Source organism: Amia ocellicauda, chromosome 17 (genome assembly GCF_036373705.1).
Source record: "Amia ocellicauda isolate fAmiCal2 chromosome 17, fAmiCal2.hap1, whole genome shotgun sequence".
Classification (NCBI taxonomy): domain Eukaryota; kingdom Metazoa; phylum Chordata; class Actinopteri; order Amiiformes; family Amiidae; genus Amia; species Amia ocellicauda.
In genome coordinates this window covers 9,906,220-9,928,755 of record NC_089866.1, presented here as the reverse complement: position 1 = coordinate 9,928,755, position 22,536 = coordinate 9,906,220, and the positions used below count along the sequence as shown (strand labels likewise).

General features: G+C 40.1%; 1 protein-coding gene across 1 annotated transcript in view; it reads right to left on the bottom strand.

The window, feature by feature from the left end:
• mosmoa (modulator of smoothened a) overlaps positions 1–22,125 on the bottom strand; it is a 46,395-nt gene extending 24,270 nt beyond the window's left edge. Inside the window, exon 1 of the mRNA XM_066689143.1 lies at positions 21,130–22,125. Within this exon, the coding sequence (XP_066545240.1) occupies positions 21,130–21,235 (106 nt within the window). The 5' untranslated portion in view covers positions 21,236–22,125. The remainder of the gene's footprint in view (positions 1–21,129) is intronic.
• Positions 22,126–22,536: the final 411 nt, after the last annotated feature.

Genomic DNA, 22,536 nt, shown 5'->3' with positions numbered 1-22,536 from the left:
ATGCAGTTTTAACGTTTCAGTCTTCTGCAATTTGACAACTACACAAACTACCGGCAAGGCAAACCTAGTGGAACAACCAATCACAGGTCTGTGTTCAGCATAAAGCCCGCCCCCATAGGCCAAAGAGCCAATCACAACTCGCATTCAACAACAAGCTCGCCCCACGTGTTGCGTCTATCAAGACCAGAAGCCTATAACCAATATTGTTAAAGAGTAGCAGTAGATCTGCGGGCTTTGGGACATTGCAGTTTGGTAGCCCGCTCCCAATTTTTGGTAGTCACGGCCGTACGGACTACCGATTTGTCCGCCCCTGATATTAAGCATTACATCACAGTCAGTCTCTTATGTTTATGCAGGTACAAATAGCCCTATTTTTCTTCTAAGGGAGCCCAGTAACCCAATTTCTGAGGCGTCTACTGTGTGTTCCTTAACTGTGAAAAAAAATGTAACAAGAGAACAAAGTTTGCGCTCTGGCCCTGGTTTCCAGTACAGGAAGTAGCTCACCAGTCCCTTCCCACAGCCAGACATCTATAAACAATCTAACGAGTGTGTGCACAAGGTAAAATATTCAGCGGTCTCCACAAGGTTTGATGGGGAAAGTCTAAAAAGAGAACGACTGAAATACAACAAGCAACACTTGTGGCATGACTCATTTTCTCCACAATAGGAAAGAAAAATAAAGCTTTTATTTTTTTTTATTTGCCAAGATATTTATTTTATTTGGTCAAACATTAAAACCTCTGAAAGAAGCCATTTATCAGAATACAGTAAAGAATAAATGCATTTCCAAAATCCTTGGCTGTCACCCCCTCAAAACCTACAAGTGTCAGACGCAGATAAAGCACCTTAATCTGAAGGGACTTTGTAGAATGGGTACGAATGAACAACCACAAGCTGCAAAGTACAATTACACAACATCTGGCGGATCAAATCACAGCTGAGCATCACAACAACACACAAAGGGAAGAGAGCAAGATTAAAAACAATGATTCTTACTTGACAGGGTAAAGTCTGAAGATTTTCTCCAAACCCTTGATCCCCTGCACTTTCATCTGGAAGTAGTAAACCTGCACTGAAAATGCTTGTAAACGGGAACTCTGCTGAAAAGCCCAAAGCAGGGGAAGTCTACATCACGCAAATCGCACCGCAAAACCCTGCATCTTGGGAACTAATGCAAGCGGCTGTGAGCAAATTTCACTTATCCTAGAAGTAAGGCGTTACTTTGGCTACGGAAAGGAAATCCTGTTGCCATTTCTCTTTTGTCGTAGGTGAAACTCATTCTATAAACTTCCCGGTTTACAGTAGAAGAAAAAAACAAAAGGCACAACTTCTTTTACAAGACCTTGAAGCCCAAGCAGCTCTTCCATTCAGAAAATTATTAATTACTGTGCAACTTCGGGCTCTGCTGGAATATACACTTCCAAATCACTCTGAGCCAGCAGTCCTTTGACATTCATGTACAGGAATTCATAACCACCAAGTTAATTAATTTTTGATTAGTATCCCTAAAGAAGATCTCTAATTAAAATAAATGTATAGCAAATTCAAATAAATAAACTCTCATCAACATTTATTCAGAAATTGAACTTGTATAGGAGGGCCTTTAGTGGGTCTTCATGATTTTTTGTGTCCAATGCTTCAAACCACACAGGCAAATTAGCATTGCTTAAATAGCACATTAAATCTACAAAACCCCAGAAGGGGCAATAAATTCTTTTTTTTTTTTCTTCCTCTCTCGATAAGACTAAAAACAAGGGTTGTAACGACTGCCTAGCAGCTGCTTGTTTGGTGTCACAGGCTTGTACAATAGCCAAGGCATGTAGCCTGTATTAGAAGAAAGTGTTTACAGGGTTTAATAGAGGCTAATGTCTGTATTTTATAAATATTTCCCAACACCAGTCAGTCTCCTGCTGCTTCGTTCGCAGTAGAATACCTACATTACAACAAGCAGGCACGCTAGCACACACGCTGGAAACCACGCACAGCACCGCGATCCTGGCCGACCCCACAAACCGCCTATCAGGATAAATACCTCAGGAGCACGAATGAAAAAATAGGCAAATTAACATGCTTACATTTCCATATACAGTTAGGTACATAAATATTTGGACAGCAACACAATTGTCATAATTTTGGATCTAAATGCCACCACAATGGATTTGAAAGGAAACAAATCAAATCAAAACTACAAGGTAAAAGGTACAAACAAAAGGTAGTTACATCCAAATGGGTGAACGGAGTAGGAATTACACCCATTTTTATATGTGGTCCCCCCAAATTTAGGGGCTCAAAAGTAACTGGACAAACTAACAATCATGAATTAAATTGTGAGTTTCAATACTTGGTTTCAAGTCCTTTGCAGTCAATGACTGCCTGAAGTCTGAACCCATAGACATCACCAGATGCTGGGTTTCTTCCCTGGTGATGCTCTGCCAGGCCTGCACTGCAGCTGTCTGTAGTTCCTGCTTGTTCTTGTGGCATTTTGCCCTCAGTTTTGCCTTTGATTGGTTTGTTTTGATTTCTGAGATGGCAAAAACATTAGGTGTGATCAAATCAACTATTTGGTACATTCTTAAAGCTGATGCACTGGTGAGCTCAGGAACACCAAAAGTCCCAGAAGACCACGGAAAACAACTGTGGTGGCTAACAGAAGAATTATTTCACTGGTGAAGAAAAACCCCTTAACAATAGTTGGCCAGATCAAGAACAACCTCCAGGAAGTAGGCGTATCTGTGTGAAAGTCAACAATCAAGACTTCAGAGTAAATACAGAGGGTTTAACACAAGATGTAAACCATTGGTAAGCCCCAAAACCAGGAAGACCAGATTAGAGTTTGCCAAAAAACATATAAAGAACCCTTTACAGTTCTGGAACAACATCCTATGGACAGATGAGACAAAGATGTACAGAACCAACATGATGACAATTGTGTGTCTGTCCTAATATTTATGGACCTAACTGTATCGCCTTTTCGGAACTGTGGTATTGGGAGCTCTATTCAGAAGTGGAATAATGAGTTGAGTTTGTTATCAGTTCTTCTGCATGGATATTTCTAAACTCTACCAATAATAACCATCATATTTCTGTCACTACATTACACATGCCATTGTACGGGATCACTACTTCATGTATTGCCTTTCCTTTGGTTTTCATTGCAAGGACCCAAATCCTGGGTTTGGTCAAAAACACTGACCAAAGCTTCAGCTCTTGGGAGTTTGCATCAAACCCTATCTTCAGCAGAGCCTGCCTTTTAGCCTTGACCCAGCTGTACACTAAACTATGTGAGGTGGACAGATTACACAATATTGGTTTCAACTTCTTGTTCCAATTATCCATGCATTTTATCTACTATTGGTTAAGCCCAATGGATAAACTAGCAGGACTCTGAGAAAGGAAAAGGGTGGGTGGGGGGGGGGAACTCTGGAGCAACTAAAAGCAGGGATTTAAACGTGCATGAAATTATCAAACTAATCCACTTAGTCCAACTGCTGTTCATATATTTACTGTCAAATCCAATTACTTTCAATAAAGCTAGTTAGCATACTCTATTTGTCTCTGCACTCTTGCTGAGGTGATGTATACAGGATGCATCACTCGGACACTCATTACATATTTAATCACAAGCCACCAAGGTACTTAAAACAAAAAAAATAAACACCCCCCATAGTTTAAGATAGGTATACTATATTGAGTATTTCTCTTAAATAATTAAGTCTATGGTTTACATCATTTTAAGTTCATCTCAACTGCTTATTAATACAAAAAAAATCTATAAAATAAAAGTCCTGACGTTCAGGGTGAATGCTTGTCACAGGGTGAACCACAAAAAGATAGTCCAGAAGAAATAATTACAATTAAAAAACACCATCAATTGATTCTGGATTGCTTATTCTTCAAGAAGATCTTTAGGTTTCTGTGAAGAGCCAGAGGCTTTGCTAGTGTGTTCTAAATCAGGCTGAAATGGAGAGAAGAGACACAACATGACATAAAAGATAACTATGGTGACAGGAAATATGTAGTATTGGTTTTGTGCAAAAATAATCCTTTTAGATGATTCGATAGGACTGCTGTCGTGCGATTGTCCACACATATTTCCCCTTACCCGCAGAAAATGTAAAGTGACAAGACATTGTATGGATGGGTTAGCCGTCAACCCAAATTATCCAGATGGGAGAAGGTCACAATAAATCAGCAAAACATTGTTTCTTTTTTTGTTGTTTTTTTTAAACACATTGGTGCACGTTTGCCAGCCAGGGTATTAACTTTCCTGCTGAATGGAAGTGAATCAAATGCACCATTCCTAGCTCCTGTATGCCTGTTTTTAGCTGACAAAGGAAAGCTCTCTCGCTCTCTGCATGCTGCAGCCTGGGAGCACAGGAGGAAGAGTGCAGTGCCGTAATCATTCACAGGAGTCTGTGCTCATGCATGACTGCTGAGCAACATCCCCCGAATCAACCACAGCTGTGTCCAGACAAGCCTCCATCCATCTCCAAGACGGACGGTGACTGGGAAGGTTAGCAGGAAGAGAACCGAAAACACAGCTGGCTTCATGGGTAAGTGGCATCTATAACACAGTGATGGGACAGCATAGAAATGTCAAGCAGATTATAAATTGGGTGAATAAGGTATGAATGTCTTGATTTATTTATTCATAAAAAAAGCTACGAGTTAGAGTAGATTTTGTTTTTGTTTTTAGTTTACCGCAGTTGATTTCAAAACCACAACAAAGCAGATCTGCCACAGAACTCCGCATGCATTTCCTTCTTCCCTCGTTTGACTTAATTTGATCTAAACCACATGCAGATTTTTGTTTTTCCTTCTTTCAACTACAGAAGAAAAACTCAAAAGCACAGTCTGTTAAACAAAACCAACTAATTTCATTGTCTTCATTTATCTATCCTCTTCACAGCCAAACCTAACACAGATATTAGGATTCACAAAAGAAGAGACAGGCAAATAATGCAGCCTTGGAGTATTCACTTGTTCTGACAATGGAAGTGGATGGGAGAGCACGGAGATCAGAGAGTAGTCTCCCTGGAAAAACAAAAGCACACAAACTACTTGGTTCCCCATTGGAGTGGTTCCTTAGATACCCATTAACCTTACAATAAGCCAATGTGTCTTATTAAAAACTGGTGATTAATAACTCACCACAACACCTTTTTATTACATTATTTGTCATTTAGCAGACACACTTATCCAGGGCAACTTACATTTGTACCCATTTACAAAGCTGGGTATTTTACTGGAGCAATCTAAATGAAGTACTTTGCTCAAGGGTACAACAGCACTGCCCCACCCGGGATTTGAACCCAGTGCTGCGTTATCAAGTGCTTAGTGCTTTATCAAGTGAAGGAAAATACAGGTTAACTTAAACAAGAAAATAAATGCATACAAAAAAGTTTCAACTCAGATGCACAGAGACCATGTGTAATCTGGCAGTGAGAGAAGACTCGATACGAGAATGAAAGGGAACATGTTTTGCAGTCCTTTAACTGCAAACTTAACTGTATGAAATATCTTCACCGTGTTTGCAGGCACACCTGCAAATAACCGTTTCTTAACTAGAAACATTCTGTACTATCATAAACAACTTAGTGTAGGGTAGCATTATTGTACTATACTTAGTTTTTATATACACACACACACACACAAACACTGAGTTGTACTGTAATTGACTACGCAGAGTCGAATGAGGTAAAATATTGAAGGTACCCAGGAGCAGACTTAGGGGAGACAAAGACTGCTGCTCCACTGCAGTTGCTGGCTGGAAAGCAAGCAGACTTAACAGCGCTATATTACTATTATTTATTTCTTGGCAGATGCCCTTTTTCAGGATACAGGAGCAAAATAAAAGTGCAATAATACAGTCCAAAATTACAAAATCAGGCATAATACAATTATAGTTTCAAAATTACAGAATTGCATAGGGGTAAAATATACAGTTAATCTAGTTCTAGTTAATCTAAGCTAACCAGTGCAGACACCCGGGTTATAGTACATGGTCTAAAAAAACAGGAATGCCAGTACTCTGTTACAAAACACAGAGCATCGCTTCAGTACCAGCCTTCTCCATCACAATACAGATTGGGAAGTTAAAATTCGATACAGAAAGAAACCATTAGCACCAGGCATGAGAGCCACTGTTCTCCCCAGTTTCAACAATCTGAAGCCACATCAGCAAACTGCCACCGAAGCTTCAGACCCCAATTCGGCTCAGGTCTTCCATCTAGCATCTGCTGACAGATGGCGTGGGGAGGAAGGTTTCGTTTATCTTCCCCTCTACCTGCAAGACCACAGAATAATGACACCACTGGGCTATATATCACATACATATATCCATAACCTCCATAAAATCCACCAAAATGATTTACATAAAAAAAAAAAAAATGTAAGTGTGTATATAAATAAAGCACTTCAAATATCTGTCATGTTAACTATGAATTTACCATGGAAACGATTGACACATAACAATAGCCTGCTAGTAATAAAAGCATACGCTGTCAAGATTAAATGTCTGTCTAATACCATTTGTTCATAAACTTAAACAGCAGCCTTGAAGTACTGACAGCTGTCCCAGGGCTTAACCTTTCTATACTTGTGCTTCCGTGTCCTCCGCCACAATGCCAGGTTTTACTTCACACAGATGCCCCAGCCTTCTTTTGCTAAGCAAAGTATTGTCAAAGAGATTTTGTATATAGGTATTGTACTAGCCTAGAAAGCACTAGAGAGAAGATCAGAGTCTTTCCAGCAGCACTGTCGTAGTCTTTGTGCACATTCACTCTTCACAGTCTTATATTGGCAGCACATGCAAGAGCTCCGTACAAATATATATATGTATTTCTCTAAAGCAGGCCAATATTACTGCATTGAAGCACCCAGTGGAACAGGAGCTCTGCTCTAAAAAACTGTACAATAATGAAGTTATGATTTTAAAACCAACAGACCAACTAACTTTTGCATAATTCAAAGCATCCATTTAAGAACCACCCTTCCACATTGGGCCGCAGTAGAAAACTATACCAAAGGCACACTCGTTTCAGGGATCTTGTAATACACTCACCCCTCCACCAATGTCAGAATAGAAGCCTACTGTACATGTAGACACTGTGTAAGTTCTGCTGGCAATAAAATGCATCAGGAGGTGTGCATTGAGCAAAATATTTTATAGGTCTCATCAGAGCGTAGAACAGGAAGTTAAGGTTGCGTTTACTTTTAACAAGGCAAATCCCCCCTGAAAAACAAAATTTAACTCAAGGTGTGCACAAGTGCTGTCAAACCCGATATATTTAGATGTTTTTGTTTGTTTTAAATCCACACACCTAAAGTTTCTATTGAAACTGGTCAAACAGTCACCATTTCAGAACTTCAGACCCCTGCTTGCTTGAGTTCCCTTGGCTTCTGCAATTGTGTTTTGCCAGCTGTCATCCAACACGTTTTGTTTGTTAAAAAAAAATGTGGCTGCAAAGCGAATGCTTGACTGCTCCAAGGGTATGTCAGCTTTTATGTTTAAAATAGTATCACATTGCAGGCGGGTCCAAATGCCATTCAAACCAAGACAAGAACTGTTGATGCTTTGTGCCAGAAAACTTGGCTTAAAAATGTTTTCCATCTCCTTTAAAGAACTATTGCCTCACTGTGGCATATTGATATAATGTAATCTACCATATATATATTTATATATGGTAGTTTATTTTTTAAATAACATTTTGTAGCTCCTCAAAAATGTAAGGAAATAAGTGAATGTATTTATGTACATGACAGACAGGTTAGAAGGAAATCTATATTTCTAGGCATTGTTTTGCCTCACCCCTAAGTGGTAGAACAGCCTTCCCACTGAGGTTAAGACCCCACAGTCCCAGACCACCTTCAGGCAATTAAGACATCTGTTTTGACTATACCTGTAAAACAGCAGCCTAATCTCCTGGGGTTTTCTGCACTCTTGCCATTATGCCCTTTATTTAACTATGCTTCCTTATGCTCATGCTTACTTCTGTATTGTTTGCACTCCTCTTGTTTTACTGCAACTCCTCCAATGCCTCCCCCTCACTTTAGCACTTACCTGGGACACTGTATTATGTCTGCCCTGGTTACCTCATTGTACTAAAATGTATGCTTATTGTATTTTGTACTGATTGTATTACTGCACCTTTATAATGCTTTGAAATGTTTCTTGCATAAATTGTAAGTCGCCCTGGATAAGGCCATATGCTAATAAATAAATAACAACAACTGTTTTTAACTGAAAGCAGAGAAGCACTCTCATAAGTATGCTCATAAGTATGCACTCTTCTCAAATAATTGCTTTGCATACTGAAAAGCACCTCTTTGGAAATTAAAATCCTGCATAAAGTTAAGGGAGAATTTATGGGTGATGGAACATTTACAGAGTTTTCTCACACCTAGGTTTCTCACACCTAGGTAATAAGTGATTTGATTCACGATATAAAACCAGGCACATGGGCAGTGAACTGGAAGGAGAGAAAGGGAAACATCAGGAACATCAGCTGTGTTCATGCATGTAACCCAGTGCAAAGAGTGACTAAGATGCCCACAGAAGGGAAAAGGTGGGTAAGGAACACAGTGCTGAAGGAAACCCTGAGGACAGGCTGCACGGAGACAGCCACTCCTGAGCTTCCTTCCAGTCCTGAAGAGACCTCAACTCACCCCACAGGTCATTAACTAATGTCACAATACAATTATGGTGTAGGCAGTCTAACAAAAGAAAGTAATATTTTTGTTTGTTTGTGTTTCCACAATCCACCCACCCCCCTACATTACCTGAAGTGCACAATAGATGTCATTCTCCTAAAGCAGTCTTGCTTTAAAGGCTAAACAAAGTTTGGCAAAGTGCTTAGGATTAAAACTAAACAAATAAAATTCAGTGCTGTGGGTGAAATGAACAGTGTAATGTGATTTCTGCCTTTAAAAGATGTTTCATTGCTGGCAGGCAGACTAAATCATTTATTATTCATTTAATTCACAAAGAAAAAAGGTTCAAGCTTTTTTTTTTTTTTCCATCTTATAACTTTTTCATACTTCAGTCTGGATAAAGCAAACCTACCGAATCTATCCCCAACAGACAGCCGAGACCCCAAGCAAGGAGAATTTCACACGGCCACTTGGGAGTCCAAGCGCAAAGTCAGCCAGCATATGACACACCGCCGAAACCTGCAACTGTGAGCTACAGGATTCACCCTGCAAAAAGCTTATTAGCCATCAGCGGAGGAGGTCCCCAAGGAATGACCTTGACCATTACAAACTAGCCGAAGCTCTGGGATAGTTTAACTTCACATGACACGACACAGCATGTTTGGAGACTTCTGGGTCTCTCTTACATAACTATATTTTATAAAGCTATTACCAATAAAAAATTAGCAGTACACGTCTGTTCCCCAGTTGAACTAAAGATAAAATATACTCATAAAACTAGTTCAGAGGCCTAATCACAAAATTAACAGCAAAGTAAACATCATATAAATTCAGAAGCGGTCATCAATCTTTGCTGACAGATTACAAATGTTTACGAATAATTCCCTGCACAGCATCAAGAGTTACATGAAACAGTGGGGCAAAATCGCCCAAAAATGTGCTTCTCATCCCATGGTGTATGTAAAGTAGCAAGTGTGATTATAATGTATAATACAAAGTTATCTGCCTATTGAGCATTTCAACACTATGAATTCCCATGATACAGCTCAAAATAAATTAAATTAATCGTTGTAATTAGATTGGTAAGAGCACGATTGTAAAGTATGACAGTATATAAAGTTCAAAACCCATAAGGTATCCCTAAGACCTGAGAGAGTGAGGTTTTACACACAAGCTGTTCATAGGAGTGAAGACGTACACAGCCTCAGGTTATCAATAGCAGGCTAAATTGATCTGCCATGTAAATCCCTCATGAAGTTAGTGTTCAGCTTTATTTAATGCTAAGGCTGTGATGAAAGTCAAGAAAGCTCTTGGTGTACTAAAAACAAGCCCCCCCAGTCTATACCACTGATCAGCTCCCACAATAAATGTTTGTGGCAAGTAAAGAGATTTCAGAAGAATTGGAGGAATTTATGGAGGATTTAGTAACTGATTAACAGTGTCAGTAATACTGTTTCAAAATGTATAAAAAATTCCTCCCAGAACTCCCAAGACCCCTTAGAGTAGCACATATATGTGTGTAGGAAAAATTGAAGCCGGTAGTCTGAAATGAAGAGTGGACATTCAACTAGTGTTTTAAAAGTGAAACAAATGAAAATGACATGCAGTAATTGAAGCTGATGGTTTGTTATCTACGTTGCCTTAGAGGTGGTCCAGTAAACCTTCACATCATATTAATTGGCAGGGATAAAATAAGTCTTCCTCCCACAATGCATCACGTCCATTGCGGTTAACTTTTAATCAAAACAATTCTCCTGGAACTTAATGTGGTGGGCGTCTCCATCGGAAGGTGCATCTTGTGAAGCTCGATCGCCTGACTACGTTTGGCTTGCTTTTTTCTTTTGCAAACTGCTTGTAAATCAACTATTTATTATTAAAGTAGGTTAATGAAAGTGCCAGCCTCAAGACATGGGACAGATTCTGTGATTAATGTAGAATCTAATGCGAAAGAACCATCAGACAGGAATTTTGCTTGGCCATGAAACTTTTTTTTATCAAAAGGAGTGGGAAAGAAAAACAAAGTAAGCAGAATATTCAGCATACAGAATTATGTTATGCGTATTAAATGAACATTTTCCCCTGCTAAGTCTTCAAATTTCAGCATTCATAATATATAAACAATTAAAATTGGAATTTAATGCTGCAGAAAATCATGACACAAATTAGAGGCTTCAAGCTGAAAAATAAATATTATATGAAGCAAAGCTTAATGATGCTTAAGGCATATACGAATAAATAAAAAGGTCAATCTGAGAAATTACTTGTTTTGCTAAAGAGGATACATATGCACTTATTTGGATGCTTACTTCGATAAAATACAAAAATAAAATCACGAGATAGCCTTAACTTCACTCTGTGAAGGTTTTTGGGTGGTTAAATCGTGTTCTAGAATACATTAAAACTTAACAGCACTCTGAAAAATAAAAATGCGTCTGAATATTCACCTACCCAGCTAAAACATCCTTTCGGTTTATTTAGCTTTTAGTGCTTGGAAGGCTCCATAGTGAGGCTTTTACCCATAAGACTTAATTAGTACAAGCAATCTAGCTAATTCTCAAAGCAGGGTTTTCCCATAAGGTTACTTACTGAAGTAATTTAGTAAATAGAACTTAAGCAATCCTGTTGGTATGATTTTGTTTTTTTCATCTCTTGCATGGATTTCCTATATTTAAAACAACTTGATTGCTGTAATGTGTCTGAAGCCAAAATATATTGAGTAAAAGTAATAAATGGTCCAGTTGGTCTATGAAGATGCAAACGAACTTCTACACTGTGTGGCTCTGAGGCTGCCAGGTGTGTCCATACTTGACATGTTATTTTATTATTAATTTATTAAGCCAGATAATACTGTTACAGTATATTTAAAACCTTGTTTAATGATGAAAGGATTCAAATATGAAGTATATGACATACGTACAAGTGTCAACATTAACTCAACAGATATTAACGTTCTACTATGCCAGGAATGAAGGGAGTTCTTTCATTAAAGTGTTTCGACCTGTCATTATATATATGTACGAGACTATAGTACTTCTTATAAAATTTATTTTAATTGCATTTCCGTTTTGAGATTGTTTAATCCAGAGATCTGGTTTTACTTCCATTATTTGCAATCGTGCATTACTTGACATCTAATATTGGGGGTTGTTTTAGCAAGATCATAACTGCTACTAAGCCTAACAGTTTAGAAAATGTGTGTTTTTCAATGTTATTTTAAATGCAACATATTTAACTGCATCTTCAAAACAACTGTCCCAAGCATATGGAACTAGAAAGTGACATCAAGACTGCCTGCTAATTATTTTACAGGTTGACAAATAAATTACAACACTATTTGACTTAAATTATTAAGTTTGATTTGCTACATCAGATGCACCATGAGTACTCGAATAATGATAAATCCTGGGACATTTTACAACATTTCGCATTGAGCTCTTCTGACCAAAGTAGTTTTCCCAGCAAAAGTGTACAAACATACAAAAAGACAGGGACTGCTCAAATTCCATCCATTACTGCAATTACCTCAGATTTATTGCGGCAAGAGCTACGTTTTAAAGTGTGTAGTCATGACAGGTGTATATGTTGTTATTTACAAATAATACTCATTGTAGCCCACCAGTATTTCAGCATTTACCTCATACTTCTTAAATACACAGTAGGTAAAAAGGCAGGGCTGGATTTGTACAATTATTTTTCTCTGAATCTGCTCTGAAATTTTCAAATCTATCATCCGATAGATAAGGTAATGACCTTAGGAGACTGACAGGTGCTACTCTCAGTAAATATTACTGTGTAAAGATGAGCAAAATAACTGCTACACTGCCAAAGAATCTGTGAACATCAGGTTATTTTTGTTATATAGAATAGAAATAAATGGTAAAAATAAAAAAACAAATGATTCTTGTATTCTTGTATCCATCCATTTTCTTCAATATAATAGCTGGGTTCTGCAGAAAGGGGAGGAATATAAGCATATACACTCACCTAAAGGATTATTAGGAACACCATACTAATACTGTGTTTGACCCCCTTTCGCCTTCAGAACTGCCTTAATTCTACGTGGCATTGATTCAACAAGGTGCTGAAAGCATTCTTTAGAAATGTTGGCCCATATTGATAGGATAGCATCTTGCAGTTGATGGAGATTTGTGGGATGCACATCCAGGGCACGAAGCTCCCGTTCCACCACATCCCAAAGATGCTCTATTGGGTTGAGATCTGGTGACTGTGGGGGTCAGTTTAGTACAGTGAACTCATTGTCATGTTCAAGAAACCAATTTGAAATGATTCGACCTTTGTGACAACGTGCATTATCCTGCTGGAAGTAGCCATCAGAGGATGGGTACATGGTGGTCATAAAGGGATGGACATGGTCAGAAACAATGCTCAGGTAAGCCGTGGCATTTAAACGATGCCCAATTGGCACTAAGGGGCCTAAAGTGTGTCAAGAAAACATCCCCCACACCATTACACCACCACCACCAGCCTGCACAGTGGTAACAAGGCATGATGGATCCATGTTCTCATTCTGTTTACGCCAAATTCTGACTCTACCATCTGAATGTCTCAACAGAAATCGAGACTCATCAGACCAGGCAACATTTTTCCAGTCTTCAACTGTCCAATTTTGGTGAGCTTGTGCAAATTGTAGCCTCTTTTTCCTATTTGTAGTGGAGATGAGTGGTACCCGGTGGGGTCTTCTGCTGTTGTAGCCCATCCGCCTCAAGGTTGTACATGTTGTGGCTTCACAAATGCTTTGCTGCATACCTCGGTTGTAACGAGTGGTTATTTCAGTCAAAGTTGCTCTTCTATCAGCTTGAATCAGTCGGCCCATTCTCCTCTGACCTCTAGCATCAACAAGGCATTTTCGCCCACAGGACTGCCGCATACTGGATGTTTTTCCCTTTTCACACCATTCTTTGTAAACCCTAGAAATGGTTATGCGTGAAAATCCCAGTAACTGAGCAGATTGTGAAATACTCAGACCGGCCCGTCTGGCACCAACAACCATGCCACGCTCAAAATTGCTTAAATCACCTTTCTTTCCCATTCAGACATTCAGTTTGGAGTTCAGGAGATTGTCTTGACCCGGACCACACCCCTAAATGCATTGAAGCAACTGCCATGTGATTGGTTGGTTAGATAATTGCATTAATGAGAAATTGAACAGGTGTTCCTAATAATCCTTTAGGTGAGTGTATATATAGCAGCTTATTCTCCTGAGCTGGTCAGCACTGTATATAATTTTGCAATTTATACAACTATGATTCCTTATGCTCCTGCTTATTCATGTTATTGTATGTTCGATCTCCTGTTGTTTTACTTTCTCAAATGCCCCATCCCTTTAGCTTATACCTAGGACCTCACTGGATCATTTCTGCAATTGCTGTCTCTTTGAACTAGGATGCATGCTTTATATTTTATATTCATTGTACTACTTAACTTTTGTAATGGTAATTTTTTTTTTGTTCTGCACTTTTGTAATGCTGTGTAAACTACAAGTCTCCCTGGATAGGGGTGTCTGACAGTAATTAATTAATGATAAAGAGTTATCATCTACAGTCAATGCATAACATTTGAGGAAGCACCTTCCTCATCAGGGATGCACATGAATCTGCTTTTATTATATTTGTTATGGTTTACAGGACCTCTAAAAACACACTAGCCTAATTCTCTCTCTCTCTCACATATATATATATGAGAGAGAGAGAGAGAGAGAGAGAGATTTTTTTTTAAAATAGATATGCTAGGTTCAAAATACCCTTGAATATATTTATTTTCCTTAAAATTCTTGAATACAGAAAATCCTTCGATGATATGATTGCAAAAGCCTAAATTAGAAACCTGTGAAATGACTTTTTTTCACAAATCCTACACAAAAGCATCTGAGTGTTGAGCAGCATCTGCTCTCTGATGGAGGAGTTTTGCAAAAACTCGCAAAAGTTTAATTTAATTTAAAATCGCAAAAGTAGTGGCCATTTGGACATAAGTTTTTTTTTTTTCTTAATTTTTATCCTCCTACAGCTGACAGCTATGCCTGTTATTGCCATTTATCACAGCACAACAATGAAAATCTAGGTGGTGTCTTGCTATAACAAGCAAAGAGATTACATTCTTAAAAGTCACCACAAATCTTCGCAGCAATACGATGTTTTAGGATAACAGCAGCAAACGAATCTGCTCAATTCGACTGCACTTTAGTGATTCACTGAGACTAAGCTGTATTACTGAAAAGAAAAAAAAATGAATACCTTTTTCTCTCCCTTCCACTCCCACACACCGGGCACCTGGTAAACTACCACATTCAGAGAAAGGGATGACGAGGCCTACTTAAAAAATCTGACGCACAACTCGCTTCTGTGAGCCCACACAGGAAGCCACAGGTGCACTGTATTGGAGCAGGTTTTTATTCAGCCTGTATGAAATTCCACACGGCAGAGCTCTTGAATGAAAGCGGTAATTATGCTGCAGTTTGACCTTGCTTAGCGCAATACCAGTTTTCAACAGTGCAGCAAATCCGGAAGACAACGCAATTCATGGAGCACCTTCCCAGCCTCAGTGGTTGCCACAGGGTGTGCTGATATTCCCCAACCACAGCACACCACATAGCTGGCACCATTAATACACTCAAAATATCAGAGCAAGTATGCTTCCATCCGCCTGCACACCCTCTGCACCTTTACCGTATGCTTTCATTTGATGAATCTATCACCCCATCACCCCCGCACTCTACTTAAGATTGCGCTTTTAGATTTTATGTTAATTTAGCGGTGATTCACTAACCCCCACCCCCCCCACCCCAATGCTCATTTACTTGTATTACCTGACTGTGCAACGATGAGACCTATGGTCACCGGGAAGTATCCTTTTTGATTTTCTTTCAGGATAACAAGAGACCCCCAATTAAATTACAACTCATGACACAAGGTACTTCAAATGAGAACGTTGGTTTACAGAGAACTGAACAGCCAAATTAGAATTTCTTACCATTTCAGACCATATTATTCAGCCCAAGACAGGTGGTGACGGAGAAACCCATATTATGAACCTCTGTGAACTCCACTCCCCTTGTCTAGCTAGCTAATAATAATAATAGTACATTTCCATTCCTTTAGGCTTGTCCTGGTTTGTGGTTTTATTTTTACACAGAAAATAAATAGCGACTCAATTCCCTTGGTTGGACGCCTGATACACTATAAAACAATGTCTCTAGGATGGGTTGCAGTAATATATCAGGCCAAGCACAGACCCACAACCACTGTGCACTCTTCTAATGTCAGCAAAGTCAGCGCAGAATGTATCCACTGCGTAATCATAAAAAATATATTAATTTAAAACAAAACTATTAAATAAAACATCACAGTCACCACTGAATTAGTTTTGCTGTCCAATTACAATAGCAGCTGGTCCATGATTTTGATGGACCAAATATGAAATCAAATAAATGTAACTGAAAATTGCATCTGGAGTGCTTTCAAATGGCTTCCTTAGGAGTCAGACTAATTAAGTCTTCGGCGGTAAGAGGATTTTTTCTGAACTGAAATAATGTTTTTACTAATGTCCAAATTGGTTTGTATGTCAGGAAATCTCTATGTAATACTTATCATCCATGTTGTTTTTGTGTACCAGTGTACATAGGTGAGGATATGCGGAGACTTTGTGTGAAAATAATTTGGGGATATTTAAATGGCTCTGCACACAATAACTGGAAGCTGAAATCCTCTAGTGATACCACAATCAGATTTATTCTACAGATAACCAGGTGAGCCACATCAAATTTGCCTTTTCATTTTATTCCTGATTTTGGCCTGAATTGGACTTTTTGTCATCAGTACTTGAAAACTCTATGAACTGGATTTGAGAAGATTATATTTTTTTGTAGTGCAAAAGTAATACCCTGTGGGCCCTTCAGTCTGTACAAGCTTGTGAGGTACATAGAGACACAGTAAATGACAAGCAGTTACACACTGAGAAAATAAGGGCGTCAGTGATACAAAAATCTCTACTGCGGAGTAATGTGTACTACTGCAGAAAAAACATTGCCTGTGCAGTATTACAAACAGTGACCATGGCCAATATTTATACCGTCGGTCTCCCAGTCTCACCTTATAGCTTGTAGAGATTTATTTACAGAAATCACTTTCTGAGAGTCTAAAACCTCAGATGAAGCATTCACAATGTTACCGGACACAGCTTAGTTAATCATTTCTGAACCATTAATTAAACTGCATAGCAAAGATAAAAATAAATAAATGCATATACAGGAACTGTGACACTGCAGATACCTGACCCAATATCAATATTGTTGCAGAATGTTCCTCTACATTGTTTGGAGCAGCTCATCCATGACAACACATGCAGTCCACAGGCTTGGCTAAAAGTCCTAGAAACTACTCAGTAACACAGATTTCACATGTCTGGCTATTCTGATTTGCACTAAGACAGGAAACGAAGCTGTTAAAAATAACTAGAAAGTGGGGTGGCCACTCCCATAGGGCTGAGGTGAGAAATGCACTTCTGCCTCTGCCCTGTGTGAAGACAAAGGAAGAAACCTGCAATTAATTTTAACTACACTTTCAAAAAAGGGAATATGGATTTCCTGGTTGCCCACCTTTCTCGGCTCAGCCTAAAGTACAACCTGACTGTAAGACGTGATGAAACAAAACAGAAGTAAGCCACAGAACAGTTACTACTGCTCTGCAACAAAGGTTGTGCATCAGACGAACCTTCCAGTTTGCACTCCTGGTCGGAAAATGAGCCCATCTGACAAGAGCCACAGATAATCCTCACTGGCGAGCTCTTCGATGTTCAAAGCGCTTCCAAGTTTTACTGCAGACTGTCAATTAAAACGCATGCGTAGGCTAAAATAAACTGCCGTTTAGGTCTTTGTATAGAGTCCAGCTAGAAGTCAAGCTGAAATAGAGGCATTTGTTTCACAAATGTGGCTTAAAAAATATATAGAAAACTGAACATAAGCTGCAGCACAAGACAATCTTGAACCACATGGCAGACAGCAACCTGAGTTTGAGGAAAATTGCTTCCATGAGACATTTTTATCTCTCCTAAAAAGCCTAGCAAGGTTTGAAAGGATGTCAATAACATAACCAAGTCCATGCCCCATGCAGTACCACAGGCAGCTGACAGCTTCTATCCCAGGGCCTCCCTTAATGTATATTAAGCGCACTAGTGCACCAAGTCCCATGGGTAACACCACCAACTTCACTCCTTATCCCTGGTGAGAAAAGAGCCTCTGCATGAGGGAACAACAGGAAATAACATTTCTAGGCTATGTGAAAGAGAAGCAGGATCAAAAGAAATAAATCAACCAGCTTCACGTTTTGACACCCAGAAAATTGACTTGCTAAAAGACTTTGCTGAATGTTCCTCTCACACACAACAGATACAACAGGCCTGGCATTAATCAAACAAGAAATAAACAGTGCGCCATTAACAGAGGAGGCCCAGAGTGCATGTTCAGGCTACACCTACCTCTTTGACGGACAAGAAAACCTTTAGTCAGCAGCAATCACAGAATACCATCGCAGCACATTCTGACATACATACTTGCAACGCACAGACTGCAGTTGATCTTCAGTACTTAGGATGGGGTGGGCCGATTACCCAGCCACTATGGTGTCTGAGGATTGGGGATAAATAATCATGCTCGGTTTCCTCAAATTTTAGGCTCCAAAAGTCGAATTGTTCAGGGGAATGTTTAGTCCACAGTTTTTCCATTACATTTTTTGAGATGGGGATCTAAAGAGGGAGTTTAAACATTGATTAATCAAAAATGTCTGCAAGCCTGGAATTAAAAACATAGAAAAGGACACAAAAAGAAGGTAATATCGGTTTAGATGAAGGGTTTAAAACTGACCTTTAATTAGGCTAAATGCAGCTGAATCGATGCAGCATGTGCATAAGACAATCCAGTTAAGAAGAGTTGTGTGCATTTTAATTCTAGCTACACATCCTTCTATAGACTTCATGGTTATAAATGACACCAAAACATGAAAACATAAACGGTGATTTAGCTATGCATTTCTGAGGTGAATGTTCTTGTTTCTTCCATCAAACTGCTGCCATGTCTGCATAATAACTCATAGCTCTAGACCCCGTGCGCTCCGTGGTCTAAAAGGACTTCATATTCCAGACAAAGCATGCCGATGTGCAGCTCTGATGAAAATTCCTTTGAGTAAAGCATCCGTATCTTCCTGGTAAAATACTGAAATAAAAGCGTCGGTTTTTTTGGCAGAAGCCTGTTCTATGTAGCATGTTGCTATGCAGCTATAGAAAATATTATCCCCTAGAGGAAAACACACTTGCTTCACTGCTCCTGAAATATTTTGTTGGAAAAAGCAACCCATTCAGACCCATGCACTGAAAGTGAAGCATCCTCGGAATCGTATACAAAAACCTCCTTGTGCAAATAAATCAAAGTTGATTTGTGTTTAGTGTTGGGAGTTTGTTGAAGCCTCTTATAAAACTGTTTTTAGCCCAAGGCATCAAATTCTTCTGACCAGGCCCCTTTCCAGTCTCTACTCCATTGAAAAGTTTGCTCCAGCAGCTGTTTCTCAGCAAGAGGAGTACACAGTAGCGCAAGCCAGCAGATGCCCCCAGCTTTAAAATACAAGTAACGACTGCTCTTCAACATCACACGAGTTAGAGTTTATAATTTTATGTAGCACAATGACATTTTAATTACAAATATTTAATCAGAGCTTTAGTTAAAATGTATATACAATGTAAATGGAACATTTACATTGGTATACAAGGTCTTGGAAAGACTAAGTCTTGATTGCATTGATTGCATCAAGTTAATTTGTATTTGAATTATTTCCCATTTAAATTTAAAAAAAGTTGAGACTGGCTGATCATGCAGCATATAGTAATTAGAGTTGGCCAACCAAACACACATTAAGGTGGTTACCCAATAACTGCCTGAATAATTAAGCTACCTATTGTGAACAATCAGTTGTGAAGAGAGATTCGGTAGTTAAGAATCCTATTTCCCTTAAGGCTAGCATAAGCCGGTTTACACAGCTTCTCAATGATATAGGTTTATTTATTTGTATCTACTACTTCATACATAAAGCTTGCATGGGACAGTAAAATCAGAATGAAAGAATGTGGCTTATAAATATATGTTATATAGACTCACTTTCATAATATTTAAGTCAAACCACAGCATTACATGAACAAATTCTGAAAAGGAATTGCATATAATTGGATTGAGAAATTATGCGAATTCCTGAATAACTATCAATAGGGTGCCACTGCTGATGGCTTAAAATCAAGACCACTGAATAGCTCACAAATGCTGCATAAACTAACATGAAAAAACAAATCAGATTTCAATTCATATCCCATAGGCTTACAAAGAAAATGTGTGTGTGTGTGGGGGGGGGACACACAAATGTGTTCATCCGCTGTCTTGCTTTGCTCAAAGAATTACATTACTTAAAACCGTTAGGCGCCTCTGTCCACACAGTTTACAAAGCTGCTAATGCACCGCCTTGCTGAAAGCCCATATCAAAATCATTTCTTTAACATCACCGAGCCTGCCATTTCCACAAGGATTACACCGTGCATTAACTAAAAGCCTGCTGAAGCAGACAGATTTCACCCCGTCCATAAGTGTTCGTGAAGAAAAGGTGTCTCGTCTTAAATATAAATGTGCACACATTAATAATAATACAGAAATAGTGTAGGAGATAAAGACACGTCTTTAGAGAAGCATCGGCAGCCAATTTCTTAAACTTAAGTGCTATATTTTATTTTCTGTCATTTAACACGTCTTCACATGCTCCCCCAAAGCTGCTACGTTTTGTTTGGCCGTTTACATAATGAAAAGGACAGACGAGTGATAGTATTATTGGATTACCAGGCTAAATCACAAATGACACAATTCTGCACATGTCCCGTTTCACAACAACAACAACAACAACGGGTTGGTTTTGCAGGAGGTCGTGCAGGGGACTCGCACCTGAGCGGGGACGGGGACACGCACACACGTCACCGTCGCGCTGGCTTTGTTTCACGGGTACCCACGATATATCCATATGCATGAGAAGCGTGTGAGCAGAAAACAGGCTCTGTTTGGTAATGCGATCCACCAAAGGCACTTGTTACATCCGAACCGATTAGAGACATGGTTAGAAGCACAACAGTCCTCAAAGGCAGGTTTAAATGGGGAATTAGGCTTTGAGTAGTGCAGTTTTAACCCTTCGCTTTACGCGTCGGTGGTGTGATGATGTAACAAACCGGACAATGAGGCTGGGGACGTCCCGGATCTTTGTTCTAGGGATTAACCTCAGAGTTAGCTGGTTTGCGTTTCTTTTCCTGAATGGGAGCAAGAATGGACTCTCATGCAAAACAAAAAAACACACAATAAACCACAACACTGCCAGCTGCAAAAGTCACAGTCGAAAGGCCGTGCACATGAGACATGCATAAAAACAAGCACCCCAGCATCCTTACCCGCTGATTCCCCGGTGTTGATCCAGTCCGGATTGGCAATACTGGCAATCGCAAAAATATCGGCTGCCAGAAAGAGACATCCTGAAATGATGGTGAGTTTATCCATATCTCAGATGAAGCCTGGGGGCTTTTTAAAAGGGGGTGCAGGGCGAAGGGACAGATCCAGGTAGGTCCTGTTGGTGACTCTCTAATCCTGGAATCGGGTTGTTCTTTTCAAGGTAAAGTGAATTGGTCCCTCTCTGTGTTTGTGTCTTATCTCCCCCCTGCAGAAGGAGACTGGATTAGAAGATCAACCCTCCATTATTTCACCGCCACAGATGTCTCTCTCTTCCACCACATCAGCCCCAATGTGCCATCCAGTTAGAGGAGGGGGGACACACGCAGAAAACAACCGGGCAAGGCTTTCCGTGTGAGAAATCACATTTCTCCCCCCACTCCAGGAAGCCGAGGTCGCCCCCGAACTGGATCTTGAAGCAGAGGGCCCAGCTCACCCCGCCAGCCTCCCGCCGAGCAGCACCATCGACACGGAGGATCCGCGAATTCCCGGAGTCGGCTAGCGGCCCGCTTCTTCAACATCCAAAACCAGGGTGTCCAGGCACGCCAACCCGCACACACAGAGGACGGGCAGGGGGGAGAAACACGACACGGCCGCGTCCTTATTCGATGTATCCCGCAGCAAAACGAGCGACCATCTCCCCTCTCCGTCTGGCGCTGTTCTGCTTTCCCTGGCTTTATCTGTGCCCCGTTTTTTCTGCTCTCAGTAACCCATCCGAATGGACCCCCTCCATCCAGCGCGGCGCCCGTTGACGGTAGAAGCGGGTCGTGGCGAGGGCTGCGCCGGTGTCAGCTGCCTTTGGTAGGTGGGGTTGGCAGGCGACGTCCGCGGGAGTCCGGCCGGGAGAGACGCCGCTGGGTTCCGCTCGCTGTGCGCCAGGCTGCTCCGAGAGGCTTGAGCCCATTGACATCCAGCACTGCGAGCCTCAGACACAACAGCCGTCCAACATCCCGTCCGGGGACATCCGCTATCGCGAGAGAGAGAGAGAGAGAGAGAGAGAGAGAGAGAGAGGCTGCACCACTCCAGTGAGTTACAACCCCCATCATCATAACGGTCTTCATGTAACTACAGCTAACCTGGGCTCAAACTTGCATGATGAAGATGAGGATGATGATGATGATGATGATGATGAAGTAGCCCAATGATGGTGAATATGTCTACTGGCAGCAGGAGTTTAATACACTCTTTTGCTGTTCGTGCAAGTTATTTGTTGCTCGATTTAGGCTTACATACAAGATCATGTATCAAGATCAAGAGACGTGGCATATGCACTTCTCAACACTTGTGGGTCACTTCCTTGGCACCTTATTGGCATATGGTTTAATGGGTCCCCTATTGTAGACATATTAGTA